The sequence below is a fragment of the Dermacentor silvarum genome, chromosome 6 (assembly GCF_013339745.2).
Source record: "Dermacentor silvarum isolate Dsil-2018 chromosome 6, BIME_Dsil_1.4, whole genome shotgun sequence".
In the NCBI taxonomy this organism is placed as follows: Eukaryota; Metazoa; Arthropoda; class Arachnida; order Ixodida; family Ixodidae; genus Dermacentor; species Dermacentor silvarum.
In genome coordinates this window covers 115,856,869-115,880,295 of record NC_051159.1, presented here as the reverse complement: position 1 = coordinate 115,880,295, position 23,427 = coordinate 115,856,869, and the positions used below count along the sequence as shown (strand labels likewise).

The 23,427-nt window shown below is 43.7% G+C and overlaps 2 protein-coding genes across 3 annotated transcripts in view; one reads left to right on the top strand and one right to left on the bottom strand.

The window, feature by feature from the left end:
* Window positions 1-10,071, bottom strand: part of LOC119455881 (neurexin-4) — an 88,174-nt gene extending 78,103 nt beyond the window's left edge. The window contains exons 1-5 of the mRNA XM_037717396.2: window positions 9,806-10,071; window positions 8,836-8,925; window positions 7,553-7,749; window positions 4,258-4,399; window positions 1,514-1,717 (exon numbers count right to left, since the gene is read on the bottom strand). Of these exons, the coding sequence (XP_037573324.1) occupies window positions 1,514-1,717; window positions 4,258-4,399; window positions 7,553-7,749; window positions 8,836-8,925; window positions 9,806-9,869 (697 nt within the window). The 5' untranslated portion in view covers window positions 9,870-10,071. The remainder of the gene's footprint in view (window positions 1-1,513; window positions 1,718-4,257; window positions 4,400-7,552; window positions 7,750-8,835; window positions 8,926-9,805) is intronic.
* Window positions 8,991-21,233, top strand: LOC119455884 (thiamin pyrophosphokinase 1). 2 transcript variants are annotated; one of them, XM_037717402.2, is made up of 8 exons: window positions 8,991-9,115; window positions 10,388-10,499; window positions 10,677-10,757; window positions 11,043-11,185; window positions 13,798-13,899; window positions 16,013-16,162; window positions 17,926-18,037; window positions 20,897-21,233. In XM_037717402.2, exons 2-8 carry the CDS (start codon window positions 10,436-10,438, stop codon window positions 21,028-21,030), a joined length of 786 nt encoding a protein of 261 aa, XP_037573330.1. In that variant the 5' UTR covers window positions 8,991-9,115; window positions 10,388-10,435; the 3' UTR covers window positions 21,031-21,233. The 2 variants fall into 2 exon arrangements, with proteins under 2 accessions (XP_037573330.1, XP_037573329.1); XM_037717401.2 differs by lacking the exon at window positions 8,991-9,115 and having other exon boundaries at window positions 10,166-10,499.
* Window positions 21,234-23,427: the final 2,194 nt, after the last annotated feature.

The following is a 23,427-nucleotide window of genomic DNA, read 5'->3' as shown; positions in this document are numbered from 1 at the left end:
TTTCTCAGCTTTCCAGGGAATGCACAGATATGAGGTCTGTTAAAAAAGTATCCGACCTTTGCCCGAAGAAAAAAAAAAAAAAAACAGGCATAACTGGAGCGTTGGAAACCTAATCACCCTCAAATTAGTCTCCTTGGGACTCCACACACTTCTCCCAGCGGTGCTGCCATTGTTGGAAGCATTCCATGAAGGCCTCTTTCAGAATGGAGTTTAGCTTAGCTGTCGTTGCAGCCATAATGTCCTCTCTTGTCTGAAATCGCGCTCCTTTCAATGGCCTCTGGTTCTTGGGAAACAGTTAGAAGTCGCAGAGGGCCATATCAGGAGAGTAAGAAACCTGTTGAACTACAGGAGTCTGGTTTTTCACCAAAAAAGTTTGAATCAAGTGTGAGGAATGTGCAGGAGCATTGTCGTGATGGATGCGCCAATTTCCTGTTGACCACAACTTCGGTCTCTTGTGCTGCACAGCATCACGTAGGCAACGGAGGACATCCCTGTAGTACTCTTTGGTGATTGTTTGACCCTGTGGTGCGTACTCGTGGTGTACCACACCGCGGGAGTCAAAGAAAGCAGTCAGCATCACTTAGACGTTGCTGCGCACTTGGCGCGCCTTCTTCGGTCTTGGTGACACATGGAATGCTTTCACTGTGACAACTGGGATTTGGTTTCCGGGTCGTACCCGTACACCCAAGACTCGTCCCCAGTGATTATGGTGTTCATGAAGTCGAGGTCACTGTTTATGGAATCCAGTATGTCCTGTGAGACTTCAACACGAAGTTGCTTTTGCTCCACTGTGAGCAGCTTCGGCACGAATTTCACCGCAACTCTCTTCACGACCAAACCTTCGGTCATAATGGAATGTGCAGAAAAAGTGCTGATGCCCCACCTCTTCCGCAATTTCTCGGATAGTCACACGACGGTCCCGCATCACCACAACGTTCACTTCAGCAATGATCTAGTCATTTCGGCATGGTTATGGCCGACCGGAGCATGGCTCGCTCTCCACCAATGGGCGGCCGTCTTTAAACCGGTTGTACCACTCCTTAATCTGTGTGCTGCTCATAGCATCGTCACCGAAAGCTGTCTGAATATTCCGAATGGTTTCCACTTGGCTGTCATCCAGTTTCTAGCAAGATTTGATGCAGTAGCGCTGCTCCAGTTGCTCTATCATTTTCCTTGCAATAAAAAAACCGACGAGAGCACTGCGCACTACCTCACTCAAACGCTGCATCCTAGCAACTGACGCTATCAGCAGGCGGGAAAAAATTCGTGCATGCGCACGAAGGTTCAAGGTCGTCTGATGCAAGCGCGCTTGTTCGCAAAAAGAAATAAGGGCAGATACTTTTCTAACAGACCTCGTATACCAGGAATGACACAGATTAAGCCAAATCCTTTGCATAGCCGGGATCCTGCCCACTGTTTCGGGGAGGAACAGAAGGTTTTTTTAAGTATCAAGCGGACTTGTAAAGTCAGCACTGCATTCCATAGAGGCTGCGACTTCCAAGGGACCACTCACCAAGGTCGACCGTGAAGAGCAGCTGGTTGTGCACAAGTTGAAGAGTGAAGAGATCGCGCTGCGATCCATAACTGTAGAGAATAAGACCATCTGCATGGTTGGTTCGAAAGCGCAGGCGCAGAACGTCCTCTGTTGAAGTCACTGGCCGGCGGCTCAGATCCATCACCACGTAACTTTGGCCATCCAGCTGCAGCGCCTCTGCCTCTGTACAGTGCCAACCAAAAGAATGGTCACGTCATTACTGTGTCATTTGTCATCAGTTGAGTTCCCTCTACAGCAGGAAAGAAGGATATCTCAACATTTTTGAAACACATATTATGTATAAACTGTGCTGCCATGTACATTTAATACAGTCAATGTCCAATTATTCCAATTCCCTAGGGACAACAAAAACACTAAAATAGCTTTAAATACACTAATCACTAAAATAGCTGAAATCGCTTTAAAGCCTGCTAGTACAATTATTACGCATCACAAAACTCATGCTGTGGCAGGAGAGGATGGGTGCACACGTGTATAATGGAACACATCTTAGGTTCCTTGAGAGTAGCCCCTTTGCACTCTTGGTATGCTTCATTGCAATACATTGCGTATGCTTGACTGCACAACACAGCGTATTGCAGCAAAGCTGACTTTCGGGAACCAGCATTATGCAACATTTTAGACCTTGCCATGCTTTTCGCACTTCGATGCCATAGGCGAGGATGATGAAGGTGGTGTCGGCACCAGTGCCGACAGCGGCTAATCCTTTAATTGAAAAACACAGCACCGAACAGCAGCAAGCCCGACAGCAAACGCTGAAGCAGCTAGGCCTAACGACAGCACAAAACGACTACTACGGCTGCCAGATAATCAAACTGGCAGCGGTGGTGGCTTAAATTAATGCTCCCTCAGACCTGCTGTCACGGCAAAAGTGCTGAAAAGGCAGACGACAAAGGCTTTCAGCGTCAGAAATTTCAGACGTCCTTATACATTGGCTCTATAAGGTATGTGGTGGTGCCTCAAAGGCGTCCAAATTATCCGGCATGTCCGAAAAATCATTCATTGACTATAGATGCGACATCATGACACTTGCATAGATAAGAGGAGTATCTGTCTGGCCTTGAAACAATCACATTGTAAAAATAAATAAACAAATAAATAATTTTAAAAAGATTGTTCCTTGTGAGGAATTGAATTCAGGTCTTCAGCATGCCAAGTAACTAACCTCGGCGCCATTCTAACAGTTAACAAGGGATGCAGAATACCTGCGACAGTACGATGCTTGTATAGATAAGAAGAAGAAGTAGAGGGTATCTGTCCGGCCTCAAAACAACTGCCACGTAAAAAAATAATTAGGAAATTTAGTCCCCTGTGAGGGATTGAACCTGGGTCTTCAGTATGGTAAGTGAGTAACTAGCCTTGGCACCAAGTTAACAGTTGGCAAGGGACGCAGAATACGTGTGTCAGTACAACGCTTGCATAGATAAGAAGAAGAAGAGGGTATCTGTCTGGCCTCGAAACAATTGCCGTGTAAAAAAGGAATTAAGAAAATTGAGTCCGCTGTGAGGAATCGAACCCGGGTCTGCAGCATGGTAAGCGAGTAACTATCCTCAATGCCATGCTAAAAGTTTATAAAGGCCACAGAGTATGTAGGACAATAAGATGCTTGCATAGGTAAGAAGCGGGCATCTGTGAGGCCTGGAACTGATCACCACGTAAATTAAGAAATTAAGAAAATTTAGTCCCCTGCGAGGAATCAAACCTGGGCCTGCAACATGGTGAGCTATAACTATCATCGACACCATGGTAACTTTTTTTCTTTAGTTCATGTAAAACAAAATTGAGAATATATTACAAAGAGAACATTGCTACACACTTAAAGCTTAGGTAAACACACATTGCATCCAACACTAACAATGGACAAGGGGTGTGGAAATATATGGATCACACTTCAGCACACACCATCCTGTGATAACTGTCTTTGCTACAAGTGAAGTTAACAATGATGTAATGGAGGTTGAAGAATGTCTGTGTGTGTGTGCATTCCATGAAAATGCTCTCACATAACTTAGACAATCATTGTAGATGGATTCTACTGTAAATTTCTCAAACCTTTTTTTCTGTCCCCCCCCCCCCCTCCCCCATAGCCACTAGCAACCTTTGCCTATACTGTCTGGGCAAAGACACAATAAAAAAAATTTGGCCATTGAGTTGTCAAATCGAATACAACTCAAATAACAGACTATTTTATACACCCCTCTAGACAACCGAAGGGCTGACACAAAAGCACGGCCTCGCTTGTATGCGTATGTGCGCTTTCCTTATCTTCCATTAGTTATAACTGCCCTATCATCAATTCCAATCACCTCGCCCACATATCCATTTAGTTGTATTATCTCAGCCCATACAAAATAAGAGCCAATGTCATGCACACCAACAGCCCAAACTGTTGGATGTTTTGCAGACATTAGCCCCATGTTTTTGCAACACACGAACAGAGGCGGTGTATTAGTGAGTGATCACTTTTAGAGATACAATCACTTTCACGAGATTTCACATGACTAGACACCGGACACACCAGCCTACACAACCGCACTGTGCCAAGCTCGCTATAAGTACCAGGAGGCTGCTGACTGTATACTTCGATGCCCATCCGATGCTCACTCACGCAAAATCTTGTGAAGGTGATCATATCCTCAAAAGTGATGGTTCGAGAATACCGCCCAGGCCATTAATGTGAACATAGGAGAGGGCACGCTCACCATACTCGCAACCATAAAGCTCCGCCCTGAGTGAAATTCGGTCTCTCCACCGGGTCGGGTTGATGCGGATGTACTGCGCAACTATTGGATACTCAAACATGTTGCGCACCTCTGTGTCACCATCGCTGTTTCCTCTGAAGAGCTGTCATACAAAATGAGAGAAATCGCTGTTAATACTCGCTCAAGATCATTTAAATGTCCATGACAACCGTTTCTTTTCAACGTCCAATGCTTTATGAACCCTTTTTTGGAAAGTTCAGTAAGTTCAAACACACAAACTTTATTGCTGCCACTCCTCTACAAAGCACTGGAACGAGGAAGTGATATCTTTGCAATAGGTATGACGGCTCAGTCATGTACCTACAGTTAAAGCACACAAAGGGCACAAGTACGATCCTAGACACTGCAAAATGGTTATTCTTAGTGTATGTATAAGGTAATTTAAAAGTAAGTAACATTTAATCATTCGAGAAGTACAGACTGTAGCGAGATTCGGTTTTCGCATAAGTGCGCTGCAAAAGATGGGACTTTCTTTTAATAAAGAAATCTTACAGCGAGACATGTTACACTTGTGACCATGAGGTGGAAATTTTGTGGCCCAATTGCCAGGATGCATGCTTTGACAGTTGGAATCATGGTCACACGAAATCTGCTTTTTTTTCTGTCTCATGTTCATCTTAGGTAAACTCGTACCATGACAGAATGCTTCTCAAAGTATTTAATCACATTTAACAGCCATTATCTGGCTCAAAAGAAACATTTAGGCTACAGCAGAATGCATTACCAAAAATTACATTATTTGTGGGAATATTTGTAGGCATTCAATCTTGCCATGCTGCGATGAGTTCCTTGTACACATCATCTCTTGGTACAGTACACTTCCATCAATTCGACTACGGTTAATTCGATCCAGACCGAGGGCCCAGGCACGAAATCTGCTTTTTTTTTCTGTCTCATGTTCATCTTAGGTAAACTCGTACCATGACAGAATGCTTCTCAAAGTATTTAATTACATTTAACAGCCATTATCTGGCTCAAAAGAAACATTTAGGCTACAGCAGAATGCAATAGGTATGACGGCCTATGTATAGCTTGGGCCCATGTATTTCCATGAGCCCAAGCTTTAATTTCGATCCTAAAATTGTCCTTTGCCGGATAACTTGAACTGGATCAGTCAGCACGCACGTGCCCGACTCCTATGGTGATCCCAATAGCAACCCCTTTAGTGGCAGCATCTGTCTTGGCAGAGCGTAAAGGACAGTGAATGCGTTGAACACACCTTATCTCCCATCGAAAAAGCCTATTTTTGGCCTGCCCCCTAAGAGGATTTTCAAGCAATAACCGTAGCTCACAATGTCTTATTGAAGTATTTACCCGATTTAAATGCATGCCTAATTTTTCTCTAGAAAATTGGGCAGAAAATAGCCTGCACGGTGCAATCGGACACAAAGCCAAAACAGCCTTCACAGTTTTTGTATGCTTTACCCCATAACACGAATGTATTGTGGCGAAGCTGACATTAGGATACGGGCCACCAATGTTGCCCATTGCCCATATTTCTTGCTAAAAACTGAGGTGTGCATTAGATATCTATTTTGTTTAGGAGCTTTAATGTCATTTCTGTATTAGTTTTCTACTTCGGACACATACAAAGTATACGTGCGTTTTATTCTGGGGCGTGTTAGAACAGGGCAAATGTACTGCCAAATGAATCAGCCATGTGTGTATGGCATTTTTTTTTTTTTTGTATCTTGTTTAATTTGAGCCCGCCGGATAATTCGATCAATTTCGTCAGTCCTCTCAAGGTCGAAATAATAGAATTTGACTGTTGTACTATTGCATTCAGTACGAGCTGCAACACGTCAGCCAAAACAATGCTCTTGTGAAAAAAATGGAGAGGGTTTTGCCATTCCAGCAATGCGCATACCCCCTGCTTTTCGTGGTCTGCTATCTTCATAGATTGATGATACACTGGCCCGACGAACAGCTATCCCTCTATCACAAAAAAGAAGAAAGAGAGAGAAAGGGAAAGAGAACAGTTACGAAGCTAGGGCAGCAGTGTGCCATGATGAAGTACGCTGCGCTAAGGGATAAGGACATCTGGGCTGTTCGGCATACCAGTGTATTATCACTCAACAAAGAAAGACGATGCAAAGTGTTGGAGTACGTGTATGGCTGGAATGCCCGAAACCTGTTTTTTTTTTTTTTTTCGAGAACATCGCTGCGCCCACGGCAGACGCATTGCAGCTCATACTGAACACGATAGTACATGGCACGTATAAGGGGTTCATGACTTCAGAGATGTGTTGATTTAGGCTAATCAGTAGAGGAAGTGGTGCGAAAAAGGAGAACAAAAGAATGTATACTGTCTTGTCCCATGTCTTGCACTGTGAAATACTATGAGATCAAGATCATCACTTCTCGAAGAAGCTTCTCACATCAAGTTTTCACATGTTTATGGCACTGTGTTAGCTAAGCATAATAATGCCTATAGGTGCAAGTTAAGCAACCGGACGGAACACGAAAGGCTTCAAAGGTGACATGGGTGATGCACAACCCACAATCAATCTCTATAAAGTCATTCACACTTAACAACCCCAGAACTATGAGACTGGCAACAAGACATACACAAAAAGACAAGCAGCTAGAATAGACTGGCTGTTAGTGTGCCAAAAATTTTGAGGAGGCCTGTGAATTAAACTTTCAGCAGCTGTAAATCTCGCAAACAGCAAATTGCTGCGAACACAGCAGCTGCAGCAATGAGATATAGGAGATTAAAGACCAAGTCGGAGGAGCGTGATAGAAAGCTGGTGTGTCATGATAATGTGCGAAGTGAGGGAAAAGGGCCGGTGGTGTGAAGGGTTTTTTGTTGCTGGCAACCAGAGTTGGAGCTGAATGTGCCATTAACACTTGTTCCACGAAAAAATGTTGTGATGGCAGTGGGTTACTTATATGACATTCAACTTATGGCAATTGTTGATGGCTTTTGCTTGAGTGTTCTCTGATTATGCCACCACTGCCCCTACTTCACCTGTGTTGCCTGAGCCTGAGGCTGAATGCCCCCCCCCCCCCCCCTTCTTCCAACTAGACACGGCTGCAACCCCCCCCCCCCCCCTTTTTTTTTAATTTTAGGTACCCTTCAGGGGTCCAGCACACACTTTCTTGAACCTAACTTAAATCTAAACCTAATCTTGCTGAGGTCAGTACTCCTTTCAGTAGAGCAGAAAGGTCACAAGTTAATCTTTGCAGTGGATAAAAGATGGTAAGGGCCAAGAAGCAAATGCCAGGAGCTCACCTTTGGATTGCCTTCCCTATCCTTGTACTCAGTAAAGTCCCCTCCATGGTCACCATAGTAAATCTTGAACTCCTGAACAAACTCAGGACTATACTGCTTGCCCATGGTGACAATGGATGTGATGGTCTTCTTGGACTTAAGCGATATCAGTAAGTACTGATCAAAGTCCGAGTTCTTTGCCGTCCATGCAGAGCCACCTGTGAAGCGACGATTCAGGACAGTATCAAGAATCACTGCTTGCTTATGTCCTTACATACCGAGATATACCTTTCCCAAAAATCTAAAATCTTTGCAAGCCCTTGAAAAGGAAACAGTACAGTAACAATCTTATTCCAATTATACTATTCCTTTTCCCACCATGGCACTGGCCCGAACGGTGCTCCATCTACATTACCACAAGGATCAACTGACTCTGAGTGGTTGTCGGTAAGGATTGAATAAAATTGGGCAAAAATAATTGTTACCTTTAACAAGGTCAGATGCTCCAGAGTGGTAATATTACATACATCGGATTTGGTGACTCCCCAGAGTTTGAAATCATATATCGACAAACACAAACATGAAAAACACTGCACACTTGTTAATGTCTACACTGTTTAACATCTATCCCATAAATATTAAATGAACGAAGATTAAATAAAAACTGCAGCTTCAATACCCCCCCCCCCCCCCCCCTTTAATGACAGAAACGCTACTACGCCACACAAGGCACAATGGTGGTGTAGATTTATTTCCCAAGTTTTCTCACTATGTGGAGTCAGGAATAGTGGCTAGTCTGGCATTGATTATAGTTTCGAAAAGGGCGAGAGAGACATGCCTTGGTATGTATTTATTACTGCTTCCTCAGCACGGTGCCTAAATGTTTGTGCCCCGGGCATGGTGTACCAGCTGCCCTTGCCTGTCACAAAGAACTGCTGTACCAGTATTGAGATATCGCTCTGCTCTTCATGCACTAGGTTCAACAGTTGGAGAAGCCAAAACGATGGTTGGAAAAAAGAAGAATCCATTGTGTGTTATCAAATCCCGTGTTTCAATTTATAATCGATGATAGCGTACACAGTATTTTAAGGAAGAAAGTGCAATCAGCACTGTGGCTACAGCATTAAACTTTTACAATGACATGCACAACATGCACTGAATATGGCACGTCAACTGCACATCTAATGTTGCTAAGCATATGCATATATGATGGGCACCGGTTAAGAGCTGGCACACACGTTTGAAGTGGGCTAAACTTAGCACTGCAATATCTGTACAGTTGTGTCAGTACAAAAATCACTTACTATTGAGACGTGCTTTATCTGCACCTCTGTCTCTAGACAGCTCAGAGGACGCTGATAACTTCGCATTACCAAGGAGAGCGTCGTCGCATCCTGAAAGCGAGGAAAAAGATAAGCGCGCCACAGGAATAGAACGTCCACGTGATGCCTATTTACATATCCTTGGTGAATTCAGTTGCTACTTAAGAGAGCCCGTCGATAGGCTGGTTGGCTATTCTGCCCGTGCAGGAAAACAGTGTCTCTTCAAGAAGCTGTTAAGCTCAAGTTTACGCTACTGTAACAGGCAAGTCCTTTCAACTCTAGGGGTTTCTTTATATGAGTGGGAAATATACGAAACGAAATTGCTCAGTTCAAAGTAGGACAGAGGACAGAACAGTTTGCGAACTAAGTTAGTGCTGATTACACATAGCAGGTTGCGTTGCGTTTAACGGTAGCCAAGTGCTTTCAACCTGTGCGTAAAACAAAGCTACCGATACTAGCGATGATCACGCTGTATCTGCAGCCGATGACGAAGATTTTGCGAAATAACGACGGTACGGGACAGTGCGCATACATCTGGCATCGTGAACGCAATCTAACACGCAGTCGATAACTAGTCCGATCATGATAGCGCAGGTTCGTGCCATTGAACGTTTCAGATAAGCGTGAAAACTGGTACAGCGCCGCAGGAGTTCACATCGGTGAACTCAAGAATGCGACGCCCTTCCGTTGTGGTGACGCACCGCACGCACTTCGCCCAGGTGCCGCAAATTTAAAATTGACGCAGGAAATTGCCAAAGCAGGTAACCAAAGCACGTGGATGCTTCACAATCGATTGCATGTGTTCAGTAATCCTAAAGTTCACTCAACTAAAGTTTCAAGGTGTACTTTTACAACTCTCTCGCGAGCAGACAGGTGGGTCAGTTAGTCGAAACAGGTGTTAGCCCTAAAAGGTAGCAACGCCAAGAAGCAGAATATGGCAAAAAACGTTTACCTGAGCATGCCCTGATCACTTGGAAAACGAGTAACACGAGAGGGGAATGAAGCAAGCGAGCCATTGTCACTTGTTTGAATTTGTACTATGAATAGAACATTTTTAGAACGGAATGTAAACACGGACTTTTTTGAACTCTTACGAGCTCACGCCCAACTTTTCGCTGGACGTGCGGGTTGGATGAAACACACGAATGGAATGTCAGGTGCTGCCACCCGTGTACCACGTGCTCAAGAAGGCTGCGCCCAGCCGGTGTGTGTGAGGCCAGTGGTGAGGCTGTGGTTATGGTGCACGTTTATTTTCTCCATGGTTATGATGACTATGCTATGGTGAAATGCAAGGAGGAAGTGGTGAAATGTTTGTCGTGGTGGTGCTAAAGGAAGCAACGAGATGGGCGAGCTGGTTGTGACGTGTCGTCTGATATCTGTCATCTTAAGGATTGGGTTGCAGTGAACTGTGCGCCTTTTCGCGCAGTACTCTGCCCTGTGTTGCCGCCGAGGCATCCAATGTCAACTCCGGGAATCTCGTACACATCTTATGTGTCAGCTGGGAGCCAAAAATTCGTACTCTTTGGCGTTACAGTGGTGTCGCAGTTCCTTTTATTGCGGTCTTCGCCCGACAGTGAGAACTATGGCATCGCACACCGTTGCTTGGAGGGAATGGGACCCGGAGGCTGTGCTGTTCAGGAAAAGAGGCGAGTTATTCACAATCGGTTTTTCGTAGACATGCAGTTGTGCGCAGAGCATTTTGGAGAGAGAGAGAGAAAAAAAAGGGGTATTCCACACTAATTTGCCGCTTTGAATGTGTCGCTTTTGCAAAAGTTCTGAACTATTTTCCCAACTGCACTTTATTCTTTTCTCCATACCTTTAGGTGTCAAGAATGCTCTTGTTGTCCTGAACCAGCCGCTAAGTGTCCAGAATACTGCGTTCTTAAAGAAAGTCTGGAGTAAAGGTAACGATTTGTATTTCCGTGTGTCACTCTCTGCACGACACTACATCACCTAGCTTTTGTCAGCTGATTGACGCTTGCCAAATTCAAAACCGACCTTTGAAGTAAAACGCGATGAAGTTCTGTAGAACATGCTGACTGTTATGCGCAACCATGGAAGTTGTGTTCACCTCCGGCCACATTAGATAGCTGAATAAATCAGTGAGCTTAGCAGGCTGTTTCATAAGTGCAAGAGAAAAACAAAAGTAAAAAGAATGAATATGTGCCAAAACGTATATCTTTTTTCAGCGTCAGTGAAGATGTGTGTTGATGGAGGAGCTGACCGCTTCCGCACTGCAATGGCCACTTGCACTGAGGAGCTGGCTCCAGACTATGTCACTGGAGATTTTGACTCTGTATCAAAGGAGACGCTCGAGTACTACAAATCAAAAGTAAGTGTGCCAGCTGTTGCTTCTGACTTCCTTCGTGTTTTTTTTTTTTTTCTTCCACAAGCAGCACATATTTTTTACACATGAGGGCTGTGTGAACTAGGGAGCCGAATCTTGCATGGCTCAGCATATGAAAGCCAGTTCAAGGCTTGTGAAAATAACAGCACTGTTATCCTCTACATTGAACACGCACAATGTATGTGACATGGGAATAATAAAAGCAAGTAGTGCAATTGTTTGTGCACAGGGCTTGTTTTATGTAGGCCTGCCAGTGCTTTCGTTTTCAGTTGCAGTATGTCATGTCCAAATTCATGCCTCATAGGGTGGCGCCCTCTGGATTTATAATGCTGGTCTTAAAGGCTATGCTTTTGCTGGTTGAAGGCACCAGACACGATTTTGGGAGCCGGAAACACATAGTAGAAGTCGGGTTTGGGACACCACCTATAGTTTTTTTGTGTGTGTATGTCTGTATATGGTTTGCATTGAGATTATTGGGACCGCCATCTTGGAGCACTAGCATGTCAAGAGGCTGCATATACAAGAAACGGAACAGCACGACAGGCGCATCTTTTGTCGAGTGTCATACCGATAACAGATAACCTGGCGAGAAACGATCTCCGTCCGAAAGCAAAACAGTGTACTCGTGATAATACGGTGCACTGACGTCACCAGAGCCACCATGGTTGGGTACTTGCACGATGAGAAGCTCTGTCCAGACGTCACGTGAAAAGTATCTATTTTATTTATTTGTAAATACTGCATGTTCTTCTCGAATCCGTACAGGATTGGTTTAGACATTAGTACATTAATAATAGCACAACTTCCATATCATCTAAGCTTTATAAGTGGTTGAAGATTTGCCCTTTTCAATAGACTGGTTGAGCCAAAGTGCCGAATAGATAGAACGGACTGCAAGTTTCTGAATTCTTTAAATTTTGGCGAATAAGAACTTTCTGATGTGGGTCCCATATTATGTATGCATATTCTAGGATTGGTCTCACAAATGTTTTGTATGCATTTAATTTGACTGGTGCTGGAGTATCACACACTTTCCTTTTGAGAAAGGACAGTTTACCAAGGGCTCAGTTACAGATATAAACAGTATGTGGTTCCCAGTTAATGCTGCTTGTTAGTGTGATACCTAAATATTGGACCTCGTCATATATGGCCATTTTGGTTCCTTTGAGCCTGTGTAGGAAGTTATAGGGTATAACTGGCACACATTTTACAACTTTCCATTATTTATAACTCTCTGATGAACTGTGCATGAAATACAATTGCAAGAACATCCATCAGATATATGAAGCATGTTAATAGACAAGTTAGACTGAATGAAATTTGACAAAATATCACTGTTGACTTTTTTTTTGCACCGCAGTATTCCCGTTGCAGTGCACATTGCATGTTCAGCTTGCCATGTCTGTGCCATGTTTTCAGCATGGATATCAAAAAATGGTTTTTCTGTTAGAGCATAGAGAAGCCTCTGAATCAACGTAAGTGCCAACATCAATAACCTGCGTGCTGTGTTGCTTTGGGAGCTTTACAAGTATGAATTTTATGTAGGGGTGTGCAAGTATTCTAAAATTTCGAATATTATCAAATATTATATTTTTAATATTCCTATTCTTTTTGGAAACTAGGTAGTCGAAAGTTTTAGAATGTGCAGTTAGATACGAATATTCGAAACAAATAGAATATATTGCTAGATGTGCGGGAGCAAACACGGTTCTTAGTGTTTGCTTCTATCTGATATTGTGCTGAATTTTGTGATAATTTCGTGCAGCTAGCGAAATTTTATCTGTAAAGCACGCTTAGCCACTAGACATTTAAGCTGTGCAGGAAAGCCACTCTCATTAGCAAAGGGCACAGGTTTGCTAATAACGAGGGTGCACTCTTTTGCAGCGTCACCACCAATCTGAACTTTTTGCTTGACAGAAAATGCTATGAGTGATGGCTGGTACAGGGTCAAATGCCTCTGAGTTTACAGGCATTTGATGTTGTATAATAAGGCATAAGTTGGCGAGAAGAGATAGCTAAGTGGGAATTACTCAATTTCCAAGTTAACATGAGCCAAATACGCAATCTTTAGTATAATGGCTTACTAGTTTAATTTCTTTACCATTGACAATGTAATTGCGATGTTCCAATATGTTAAAATAACCAGACTTGTTTATGAATGCACGTGGATATCATTATTAAATATTCCAAAATATTGATATTCACACATCCCTGATTTGAAGTATTAATTTTTGTGAGACACATCTGGCTGCCATGAGCTTGCTTAGCTCTTTTTGTTAAGTTTAGTTGCAAGTTGTGTAAAACTGATTTTGCAGCTCCCCGCCCCCCCTTTTTTGTGTCCCCTTCTCTTTTTCTTTCCTGCTCTTTTTTTTTCACCAGATTCAGCGAGGAGTGTTCTGTGTTCTAATATATTTGACAAAACTTTCAGCCCATGAAATCAGAAAAATTAAGGGCTTTGGAAATCCTTTGTAAACTTAGCTATGAACGTTAGTTGGCACCACACTGCAAATTTTGATTAACCTGTACTGCATGATTAGGTTGCTTACAGAGTGTGCTTACTGACTCTTCACATGTGATGGCCAACAACATTTTTTCAGGGTAGCAACGTGATGCACACGCCAGATCAAGACCACACCGACTTCACCAAAGCACTGGCAATACTTAGGGAGAGCACTTGTTTGAAAGTTCCACCCATCAAGGTATGTACATATTGTTTGTTTCACAACAGTACGACATAATAATGACCTGAACACTTGCTTACATCATTATAAGGGGGGGACCTCCTTATGTTCTAATCCAAAGATTTATTCAATGCAGTATTAGCGGTCAAACAACGAGAAAGAACAAAGTCTCAGTGTATGTAAGCAGTGCTAATGTTCACTTTGTTGCTCAGCAGTCACTTCATACCCTTACTTCAAGCAACAAAATGGTCAACAATTGACACCAGTGCATTCGTGAAGACTAATGGTGCCAGTGGCAGCTAGCTGAAGGCTCACTAGAAACTGCCATACTATGCCTTGGAGTAGCTGATCGGAGCCTTGGTCTCTGATGTGGTGCTACTAATAGTGAGCTTGGCTAGTGATGGCATCTAAACAAAGTTTCCGCCAGAAGACTGCTCTACATGTTGAGGTGCATCATTAGCCAATGTGCAATGCTCAGACTTCAGGCTTGCCATCACTGCAGGAAGGTGTCTCTCTGGCTAATAACACTACCACGAAAACCACTGGCGTTTACTGGAATAGGTTTGTTGGGGATTTAATGTTTACTACATAGAAGTAGTGCTGCAAAAAAATTATCATTATTTGCTGCATAGGAATTGGAAACACCCTTTGCATACTTATTTTTCTTTCCTGCATGCCTTCACTAATGAGCCTGAGGTTCCGTGCAGTTAAATTTGTGAATCTTGATGTGAGTGTTATTAGGTGGTCTTACACCTGATTCAATGTACGCTAGAAGACTCCTATTCGCAACACTGCTTCTGTTCTTCTGCTACTCTCAGTTCGAAGACCTTTCCAGACAAGCAATAGAAATTGGTCAGATCTTTATTCTCTGTCTACAAAAGTTGGATCCTCTCTAAATATAATTTAATATTTCAGTACACAGTAATCTCCAATCAACCGAGAGTTCTCCTTTCCCAGAAATTGTCCACTGGTCCAGAATTTGGCAGTAGTCTTTCCCAGCAGCTGTTCATTGGTTTTGAGCCTGGCCACAGTGTTTCCCCGGGAGTTGTTCAATGGTCTAAGTCTTGGCAGCGATCTCTCCCACAGCATGACCGCAACAATCATTGGTTCTGGTAGGTCACCGATCGTTCCCGCCTTTGTCCACCCTCGCATACATAGATCAGTGTGAGAACAACAACTGCCATGCTGGTGTTGTTCGTTTCACAGGTTCTTCGGGTTCATACTTGGGATCCCTGCGTATGAACAGTCAAACAACACTGTAGAGCGCATTTCTGGGAATCCGCTTTGATTCCACATCGCGTTAGTGTAAACGCTGTCACCTGGAGCTGATGACCCCCCAGAAGTATGTCTTGCAAACCTCTAGATGGCCTTTCTGGTGGCTAGGCACGCTCTGCCCCTTTGAATCCATGCATCAAGCCGAAGGAATACGGCATGATGCATGGGTAAGTACGGTGCGTGGCAAGTGGTTTGGCTGCTCCGTAAGTTGCGCCGCCGACTCTCGTTGCAGCAGCCTCGCCATCGCCAGCCCGCTCGTTCACCAGTCCGCCGAGCACTGTTTAAGTCGGCCGCATTATTTACACCTGCTTGTTTGGCGCCGGTTCGTTCTACGTGTTGCATTGGGCTTGACCCAAATGTTAGCAGTTTGTTCAGCAGGCAGTCCATGTATATTTTATTAATTGCAAAACTACATTTCCAGCATTGCTAAATTGCCTTTTGTTGAGGAAAAGCTCCATTATGTTTGGTCCTGCACCATATGCAGTAATGTTTGCTAAGAAGCAGTAACAAGAAGAGGACAAGGGCTCTGAGCCATAATGTTAAGGACCGCTACAAATGGATACTTACTGAACGATGGTTGTGAAATTATACTGCCCAATAATTCTACCCATGGGCATTTATACATTGGGTATGTGTTGCTCATCCTAAAGTTGTTGCTTTAATTCCCACCTGTGATGACAGTATCTTTCAATGTAGGACAGAAGGCCCAGAAAATCTGTCCAATGTTTCCAAGCATCAGATGACTTTATTCACCCTAAATTCATCGCCAGCTAACTTGTAGTCTATTCTGTAGCTTATAGTTAAAGATATTGAGCTTCGGGCATTTGTATTGATTGCGTTTGGGGATCATTTGCAGCTAGACTGGGTGCTGGCCATCTGCGGCAGTTTTGATCGGGTGGACCACATGATGTCAGTCTTCAACACGCTGCATGAGAGCGACAAGTTGTTGGATGGGACGCCCGTCTGCCTTCTCTTAGAAAACTCACTGACTTGGCTGCTCGGAAAGGTATGCTTGGCACTTCACATTCAGCTTGCAGGCTTAGCTTGCGCAGCACTTCCAAAAATTTAGTATCCTGAAGAAAAATGGGAGTAATACAAACACAATGATGCTGAGCGCTCAGCTGCATTTGAGTTTCCAAAACATGAACCAGTACTCGTAGGCTCATCAGTGGTGAGGGAAACGGAACGTATTGTCGTGGCAAAATGAAATGTGAACAAGAAATGTCAAAGTAGAGCATCTTTCACAAATAATAACTGGAAAGCATGATCTCGCACAGCTATTTACCTGTTCACCATAGATGACATAGGCCTTGCACTTACAGGCTGAAGCCATAATGATATTACTGAAACTGACAAAAGCAGAAACTACAGAATGTGCTCTAGTTATTCCGAACTTGTTCGCATTTCAGTTGTACTTAATAGTACTTCTATACAACATTTTCTAGATATATAAAGCCAGTACCGCCTATGGCAGCATTGAGTTTCGAGAAGGTGGTGATTGCGCCACTGCAAGAGCAGCTGGAAGATCCTTATTAACTGCTATTGCTCTACTAATAAGAGCAAAGCAACTTGTATAGATTACTAGGGGTGTGTAAATATCAAAATTTTCGAATACGAATAGTTCGCTTCGAATGTCGAATAGTGATATGCACATGCATTTATTAGCAAGTCGGTTAATTTGCTATGTTGGAACATTCCAATTACATTGTGAAAGTTAAAAAACTAGACTAGTAAGCCGTTATACTAAAACACTGTATTTGGCTAATGTTAACTTGGAAAATTTTTTAATTCCCACTAGCTGTCCTCGCCAGCCTGTCTGTGCCTTATTATACCGCATCAAATGCTCGTAAACTTTTCCGAATATCTATTTTTCGATTTGAATACGAATACTAAAAATATAATATTCGATAATATTATAAATTTTCAAATATTCGCACACCCCTGTAGATTACCTTAAATGGGGAACAAAAGCTGTGGCAGCTGTCATGAAAGTTGGAGGGTGCTAATGATAATTAAATTGCTCATGAGTACAGTGTCTGCTCATGCTGGATACTGTTTTATACAATTTCCTCGCAAATAAATCTATCTACTGATCTTTTATTTTTATTTTAATTATGGGCTGCTTCTACATCTAATGTGTGCACAAGTTAATTAGACTGCAAAGACTGTTTTAGCTTGTACATAAATGTATTACTCTTTGCGGAATACTGGTTTACTAGAGACATGGGGAGCAGTAGCAGCGATGGTACTGCCATCTCATGGTAGACAGTTTAATCAGAGAGGATGTAGCGACCAACTATATTCTACTTAGTTGCTGGTGTAAAGTGTTGGCAGTGACAAAAAAATTATTTTAGAAGAACACCCACGTTACACATAAACATGTCTTAACAGCCCGGCACTATAATGCATCACATGCTCAGCGAGTTTTCGATTGACAAGGGGTGTGTAGTTGGGGTGGGACAAGGTGTCATAAGATGCCACTACCAGTGTTGCTACTGCCATCCACATCTATGGTAACCCAGTATTCCATAAATGCGGATGTATACGGAGGTTTTGAAACATTTTGACGTTAGATAGTCCCATGGCAGTGGTGATAATGGCTAATTTGTCATGTAAGAGACAATAATGAATGATGTGGTGCGACTTTCCTGTGACCATTCAGACAAGCTTCATGCAGTCGTGCTGATGCACTTTAAATGCATAGGAGAATGTATGATGTGCCACTTATGATGTGTATTTAATCACTGGAATGAATTCATTGATATGCAGGGCCGTCATCGCATCCTCACACCATCATACCTGACTGGATCGTGGTGTGGTCTGATCCCACTAGGAGCTCCATGCACTAGCGTCACCTCCACTGGGCTCAAGTGGAACCTAGGCAAGTTCTAGTTAATCCTTCAGTGTCCCTAAATTTCACTGTCCTGTGAAGCACAGAAATCGTCACATTTGGTAGAGAACTCTTCTGTCATGCCAATTTCTATCTGCGTATGCCTAATGTTTTAGAACCTGAACACACTGGTTGGGGCAAAGCCTTGAGGGAGTCCCATCATTGCTGCATACCATACAAGCAGGCAGGCAGGCAGGCAGGCAGGCAGTGAACTTTATTTACCATACAAGCACGGAAAAAAAAAAAAGACAGAACGTCTGTGTTTGCTAAATTGCGCTTTTCCAAACATTACTTCGGTGCTGCTAATGAAGCTGTTACAGCAAAATCATTAACACCAAAAAAGTCCTACGAAGGCTTAAGCAGAGTCGCATACTACAATATTAGCTTGTTTTCCCCTAAAATTACTACATGAACAGCACTTCCCATCAATGCCCTCTTTTGGACAGTTTTGCCATTCTGAGCACATTTTAGTGGGCAATGGCATGGAGGCGCAGTTGCAATTTTATTCCGTGGTGGTACTTGTCAGCCAATCAATGATCATTAAAAGTGACATCTGAAAAAGTGAGCGATCAAAAATGCAGTCTGCTAAACACTCTGCCTTCCTGTGATGCGAGTATTTACTTCGCGTAGGTCTGGCTGAGCGTATTCCTGCAGCTTTTGCAAAAAAAAAGGTTCATTGCCATTGGAATCTTGTCGTGGCCTCCATTGACAGTGATGACAGCCTCCGGCGCCAAGGTGCAGTGCTTATAGAGAGATGTGCATTTTTTTTCCTTATTAATATCATAGAAGAATGATTTTGTGCGCTGCTCTGTTCTCACGCAAGTGTTGCCACAAGACCACACTTTATGGTCCAGGTCTTTCACTATAACATTTAGCACTGTTACTTGCCTTGTTTGACCGAAAAGAATTTCCAAACTTGCCTTTGCGCCCTTTGCGGTGAGTGATGTTTATTACATGGTGACTACGTAACTTTTTTAAGGCTTATTTTTAAGCTTCACTCCATTGGAAACACTTTTAAAGCTTTTTCAATCAATTTGCTTCTTGTTTTAAGCATAAAAACCTCATTTTATCTCTTCACTATGCCATATATATGTACTTGTCATTGCTGTAAACGGTACAGACGCCATCGTTCTGAATCTGCCAAAAGGTGCAAAATGCTCTTGATTCCAAGAACGTGTCCCTGAAATAGCTGCCATCTATGTTGTAGAACACGAAGACAATCAATGCGGCCTTCAAGACACTGAAAAAGTGCTCACATCTACCGTATTTATTCGATTAGAAGGCGGTCATGATTATAAGGCGAGGGTGCAATTGGGGGACCCAAGAAAAAGAAACTTGAGTATGCACACCACTATAAGGCGGTACAGAGTAGCCGATGGATTATCGAGACTCGGCGGGGATCACCTGAAATATTGAATTACTAACACAGCCAAAATGAAAGCCACACCTAACGGCAAAATTCGCGTATAAGGCGGAGGGTGACTTTAAAGCTAAAAATTCTGGGAAAAAAACCTCTCCTTATATTTGAATAAATATGATATGCAGTAAAATAAAAAAAGGGTGAAATAACCGTGGATTTTAAACGCTGGCACTGCAACCGTCTATATAGTAGAAGAAAAACTAAGTAGACCTGCCGAGTTCATTCAAATTGCTTTGAAAACACCACTATTGCTGTTGTTCAAAACACTTAAAGGACACGGAGCATATAAACTTGGTTCAAACGCTGAGAAAGACCTCCTTCGCTGTTTCATAGCAGATGAACACTGTAAAATTTATTTCGGAGTCTTCTTAAATTGAAAGGTAGTCCTATGGCTTATTACATCAAGGGTCACATGATATGAAAGGGTCACATGAAAGCTCAGAGGAAATATGGCGGCATGGTTTATAAAATCCAGTATAGTGGTAGCCTGGAGTGGAATGGCAACTTGTTTGCCAACCGTTCAAGTTGGCAAATGTTACTCCACTGAGCAGAATCCTGGGAAAGAACTCGGAAGATGAAGAAAACTTGCCACAGCAGCCGCACAGAATTAGTATGGACAAGTAGAGGTTATGAAATGTTGGTGTATTGGGGTGGAGGCACAAATGTATGCGACTCAATGTACGTGTAGCTTCTGCATGAGTCTTTGGAGTGCAGCTTCTTTGCAGGAGAGGCCTGTCAGGAAGCTAGATGTATGCAGAGTTATGAATGAACATGTGCAGTATGTCAAGACACTTCTTTCTTCATGTTGAATGCAACGTCGACTCCGAATGTTGCAGGGAAAGTGGTAGAGGATACATGATGAGAAGTTGTTGGCCCAACTTGCCTGAATATGTTCGAAGTGGAACAGATCAGCAATAACTCGCACAATGCATGGAAATATTGGGGCAAAGGTTCTTGATTCACAACTTAATGAAGTTTCTCAATTCTTGGGTGGAATCTGAGAAGTCATTCCTAATCAGAAAGAACACTAGTGTATCAGACAGTCACAAAGGAGAAAAAAGTGTGCACAATTATCAAGAGTGGCACAGAGTAGTATGAAAATGCGACACGAGAAAGGGCCGATTAACCAGTATCGAAAACAGCAACTCCGGACAAGGCAATCAAAGATAGCCGACATTCCCAGTCAACAGAGATAAATATGCTTCCACAATTTCCCTCGCGAGTTGAGACATTTCCTGTATCTGCTCGTCGGGAGTCTGTGGTGCCGTTTCTTGCCCCCTAATTGTTCAATCACGCTGGCTCACCCTATGTCTCAGCTTTGATACAGTTTTTGGTTCTGTTCCTATTGATGCCTCTGATCAACCAGGCAAAGTGTGCACGGATGGTCCATTGTGTGAAAAATGCCTGTGGTTGGCTGTTGTCGTTTACAGACCACTCGGAGATGAGCTTTGGCAAGCTGATCAGCACATCCAATGCCTTTGACGGCTCAGAAGTGGTGACTGTGGAAACCAGTGGGCCTCTCATCTGGACTATGGAGTTGCAGAGCGGCTGCATCACAGACTGATATGTCACATAACATGCTAGTTGCATTCTCCTAGAGCTACTGTGCACTTTGGCACTCCTTTTTTAACAACTTTTAACTGTATATACAACTGTTAGGAAACAACCACTGATGAAAGAATTTTTATATAGATAGTTTTTGACAAATGTTATCGTTTGTAGCTATGTTTTTAGCCATGTTTCCAAATAAACATAGTCCAACTTTTTTTTTTTTTTTTCTGGTGTATCTTATGAAACGCAAGACCACAGCAATGTTCAGATTGGTGTGTCAGTTTAAATTCTTTAGAAACAGAAACAAACAAAAAAAAGTCTGCTTTCACAAACAGTGATGCCTTGATGCTTTAACAGGAAGTATACTCAGCTGGTGAAGTGAATTTCTTTGAGAATTCTGTGTCTCACCTTTGCGAGTACAAACACTGCCGTGCCTTATAAACATGAAAAGAGAACAGCTGGCTTCGGTAATTCCTGCGGCTCTAACTCATTTACTGTGGCAGCACTTACCTCTTGCACCCCAAACTTTGTACAAAATTCCTACAATCTCGTGCAAACTCTTTGTACGCAATGATGATGGCAACATGACAGCATGACAAGATTACAAAGACAACTGCATGACGGTGATGATGGCATCATGAGGAGGCACGGTGCAATGTAACAGAACATATGGAGCAAACTAGTATGTTTCAAGTTTATGAGTGCTGTCGCAGTTGAATGTTGCTTACGGTATCCTTGCCTTATACAGTATAGACCACTTGTAACAATGCAGGACCGGATATAGTGCGGTCTTTTCAGACTCCCGTTAATTTTCCCATAGCACTCCATGTACACACGTATCGCTTATAATGCAGTTGCGGGAAACGAAATACCGGTTACAGTGCGGCTGCCTGGGAGTACGGAAGTCAGCGGAGACGGCGAACGCTCCCCTCAAACGGGCGGCCGAAGGAGTGCTCGAGGAAGAGAGATGAAGTGGAGGAGAAGGGCACGTGGTGCGAACAAACAGCCAGTGAGGCTCAAACCAGAATCTTGAGTGCGAGTCCTGAAATATCACGGCGCGCATAGCGAGCGAGGGCCACGAAACTGCCAACGCCGGCCAACGCTCGCTTCAGGATAACGGCAGTAAACTAAACTTAAGGGAGCGGGCGGCGCCGGCACAGCACAGCGAAGGGCGCACGTGGAGACCGTGGAATGTGAGGGAGGAGGGCGGCAGGGAAGCGGATTTCGCCTCGGCAACTCTGCTGCTTCGGTGGCTCCCGTCGCCTTCCCTCGTAGCTCCCTCACTTTCGACTGTCACCGTGCGCGCCCGCCGCCGTGCAGGCGCCGCCACTCCAGCGGCCCGGCGCCAGCTCCCCTAAGTTTCGTTTTCTGCCGTTATTGGGAAGCGGGCGTTATCGGGCGAATCCTTGAAGGAGCACTTCCGAGTGCTTCTGTTCAGCCACTTGAAAGCTTAGTCATAGTCGCAAGTTGGTTGGAGTAGATAGCAGAACGGTTGCAGACGTGTGTGTTGCGAACTAAGGCTGCCAGAGAGTGCAGTGATAGTCTTACTTTCATCACATGTTAAAGCTGTACATGCAGAGTAAAGTGGTAAAAAGTGCTTTGTTTTTATTAAGACACCAATCTTGTTAAAATTACACAAGAGGGTTAAGGGGCTGCAAATGACGGAGAAGGAGATATGTAAGGAAGCCAGATGGGCAGTGAATTGCGGTAAACTTGGAGTGGAACTACAAACTGCTGGAGAGTACCTCTTCAGAAGATTGTGGAGTGTTCACACAGGCAGTGAATTTATTGAAACTGTTACAAGTTACTCGGCCACCGGAATTACACAGCCACCATCAGAAGTACAGTTAAACCTGCTTATAACGAACCTCCATATAACGAATTCCTGGATATAACGACATATTTTTTTTTTCTGTTACTCGCCGTGGTTGCTCAGTGGGCTGCTGAGCACAAGGGTGTTGGGCTGCTGAGCACGAGGTCGCGAGATCGAATCCCGGCCACGGCGGCCGCATTTCGATGGGGGCGAAATGCGAAAACACCCGTGTACTTAGATTTAGGTGCACGTTAAAGAACCCCAAGTGGTCCAAATTTCCGGAGTCCCCCACTACGGCGTGCCTCATAATCAGATCGTGGTTTTGGCACGTAAAACCCCAGTTTAATTTTTTTTATTCCTCGTCGTTACTCCATAGAAGCACATGTATTTGAGACCTCTACGTAACGAAGTGGCAGCGGGAGACCCCCTCGAATTAACGAATTTTCCCCGCCAAGAACCTAGAGATTCCGCCCCAAATTTTGTCATTTTTGCATGAGCAGCAACCGGAAGCACCTTCTCCACCGTGACGGAATGCGAAGCGGCGGCGTTGCGCTTGGCGCACTCGAATTCACGGCAACTGCGAGGCCAGAGCGAGCG

Excerpts from the sequence above, each read along its gene's own strand:
- LOC119455884 (XM_037717401.2), top strand. The coding sequence starts at position 10,343 with ATGTGTCAGCTGGGAGCCAAAAATTCGTACTCTTTGGCGTTACAGTGG. Across the intron at positions 10,500-10,676 it reads TGTGCTGTTCAGGAAAAGAG|GTGTCAAGAATGCTCTTGTT; the intron begins GCGAGTTATTCA and ends CCATACCTTTAG. Across the intron at positions 18,038-20,896 it reads TGGGCTCAAGTGGAACCTAG|ACCACTCGGAGATGAGCTTT; the intron begins GCAAGTTCTAGT and ends TGTCGTTTACAG.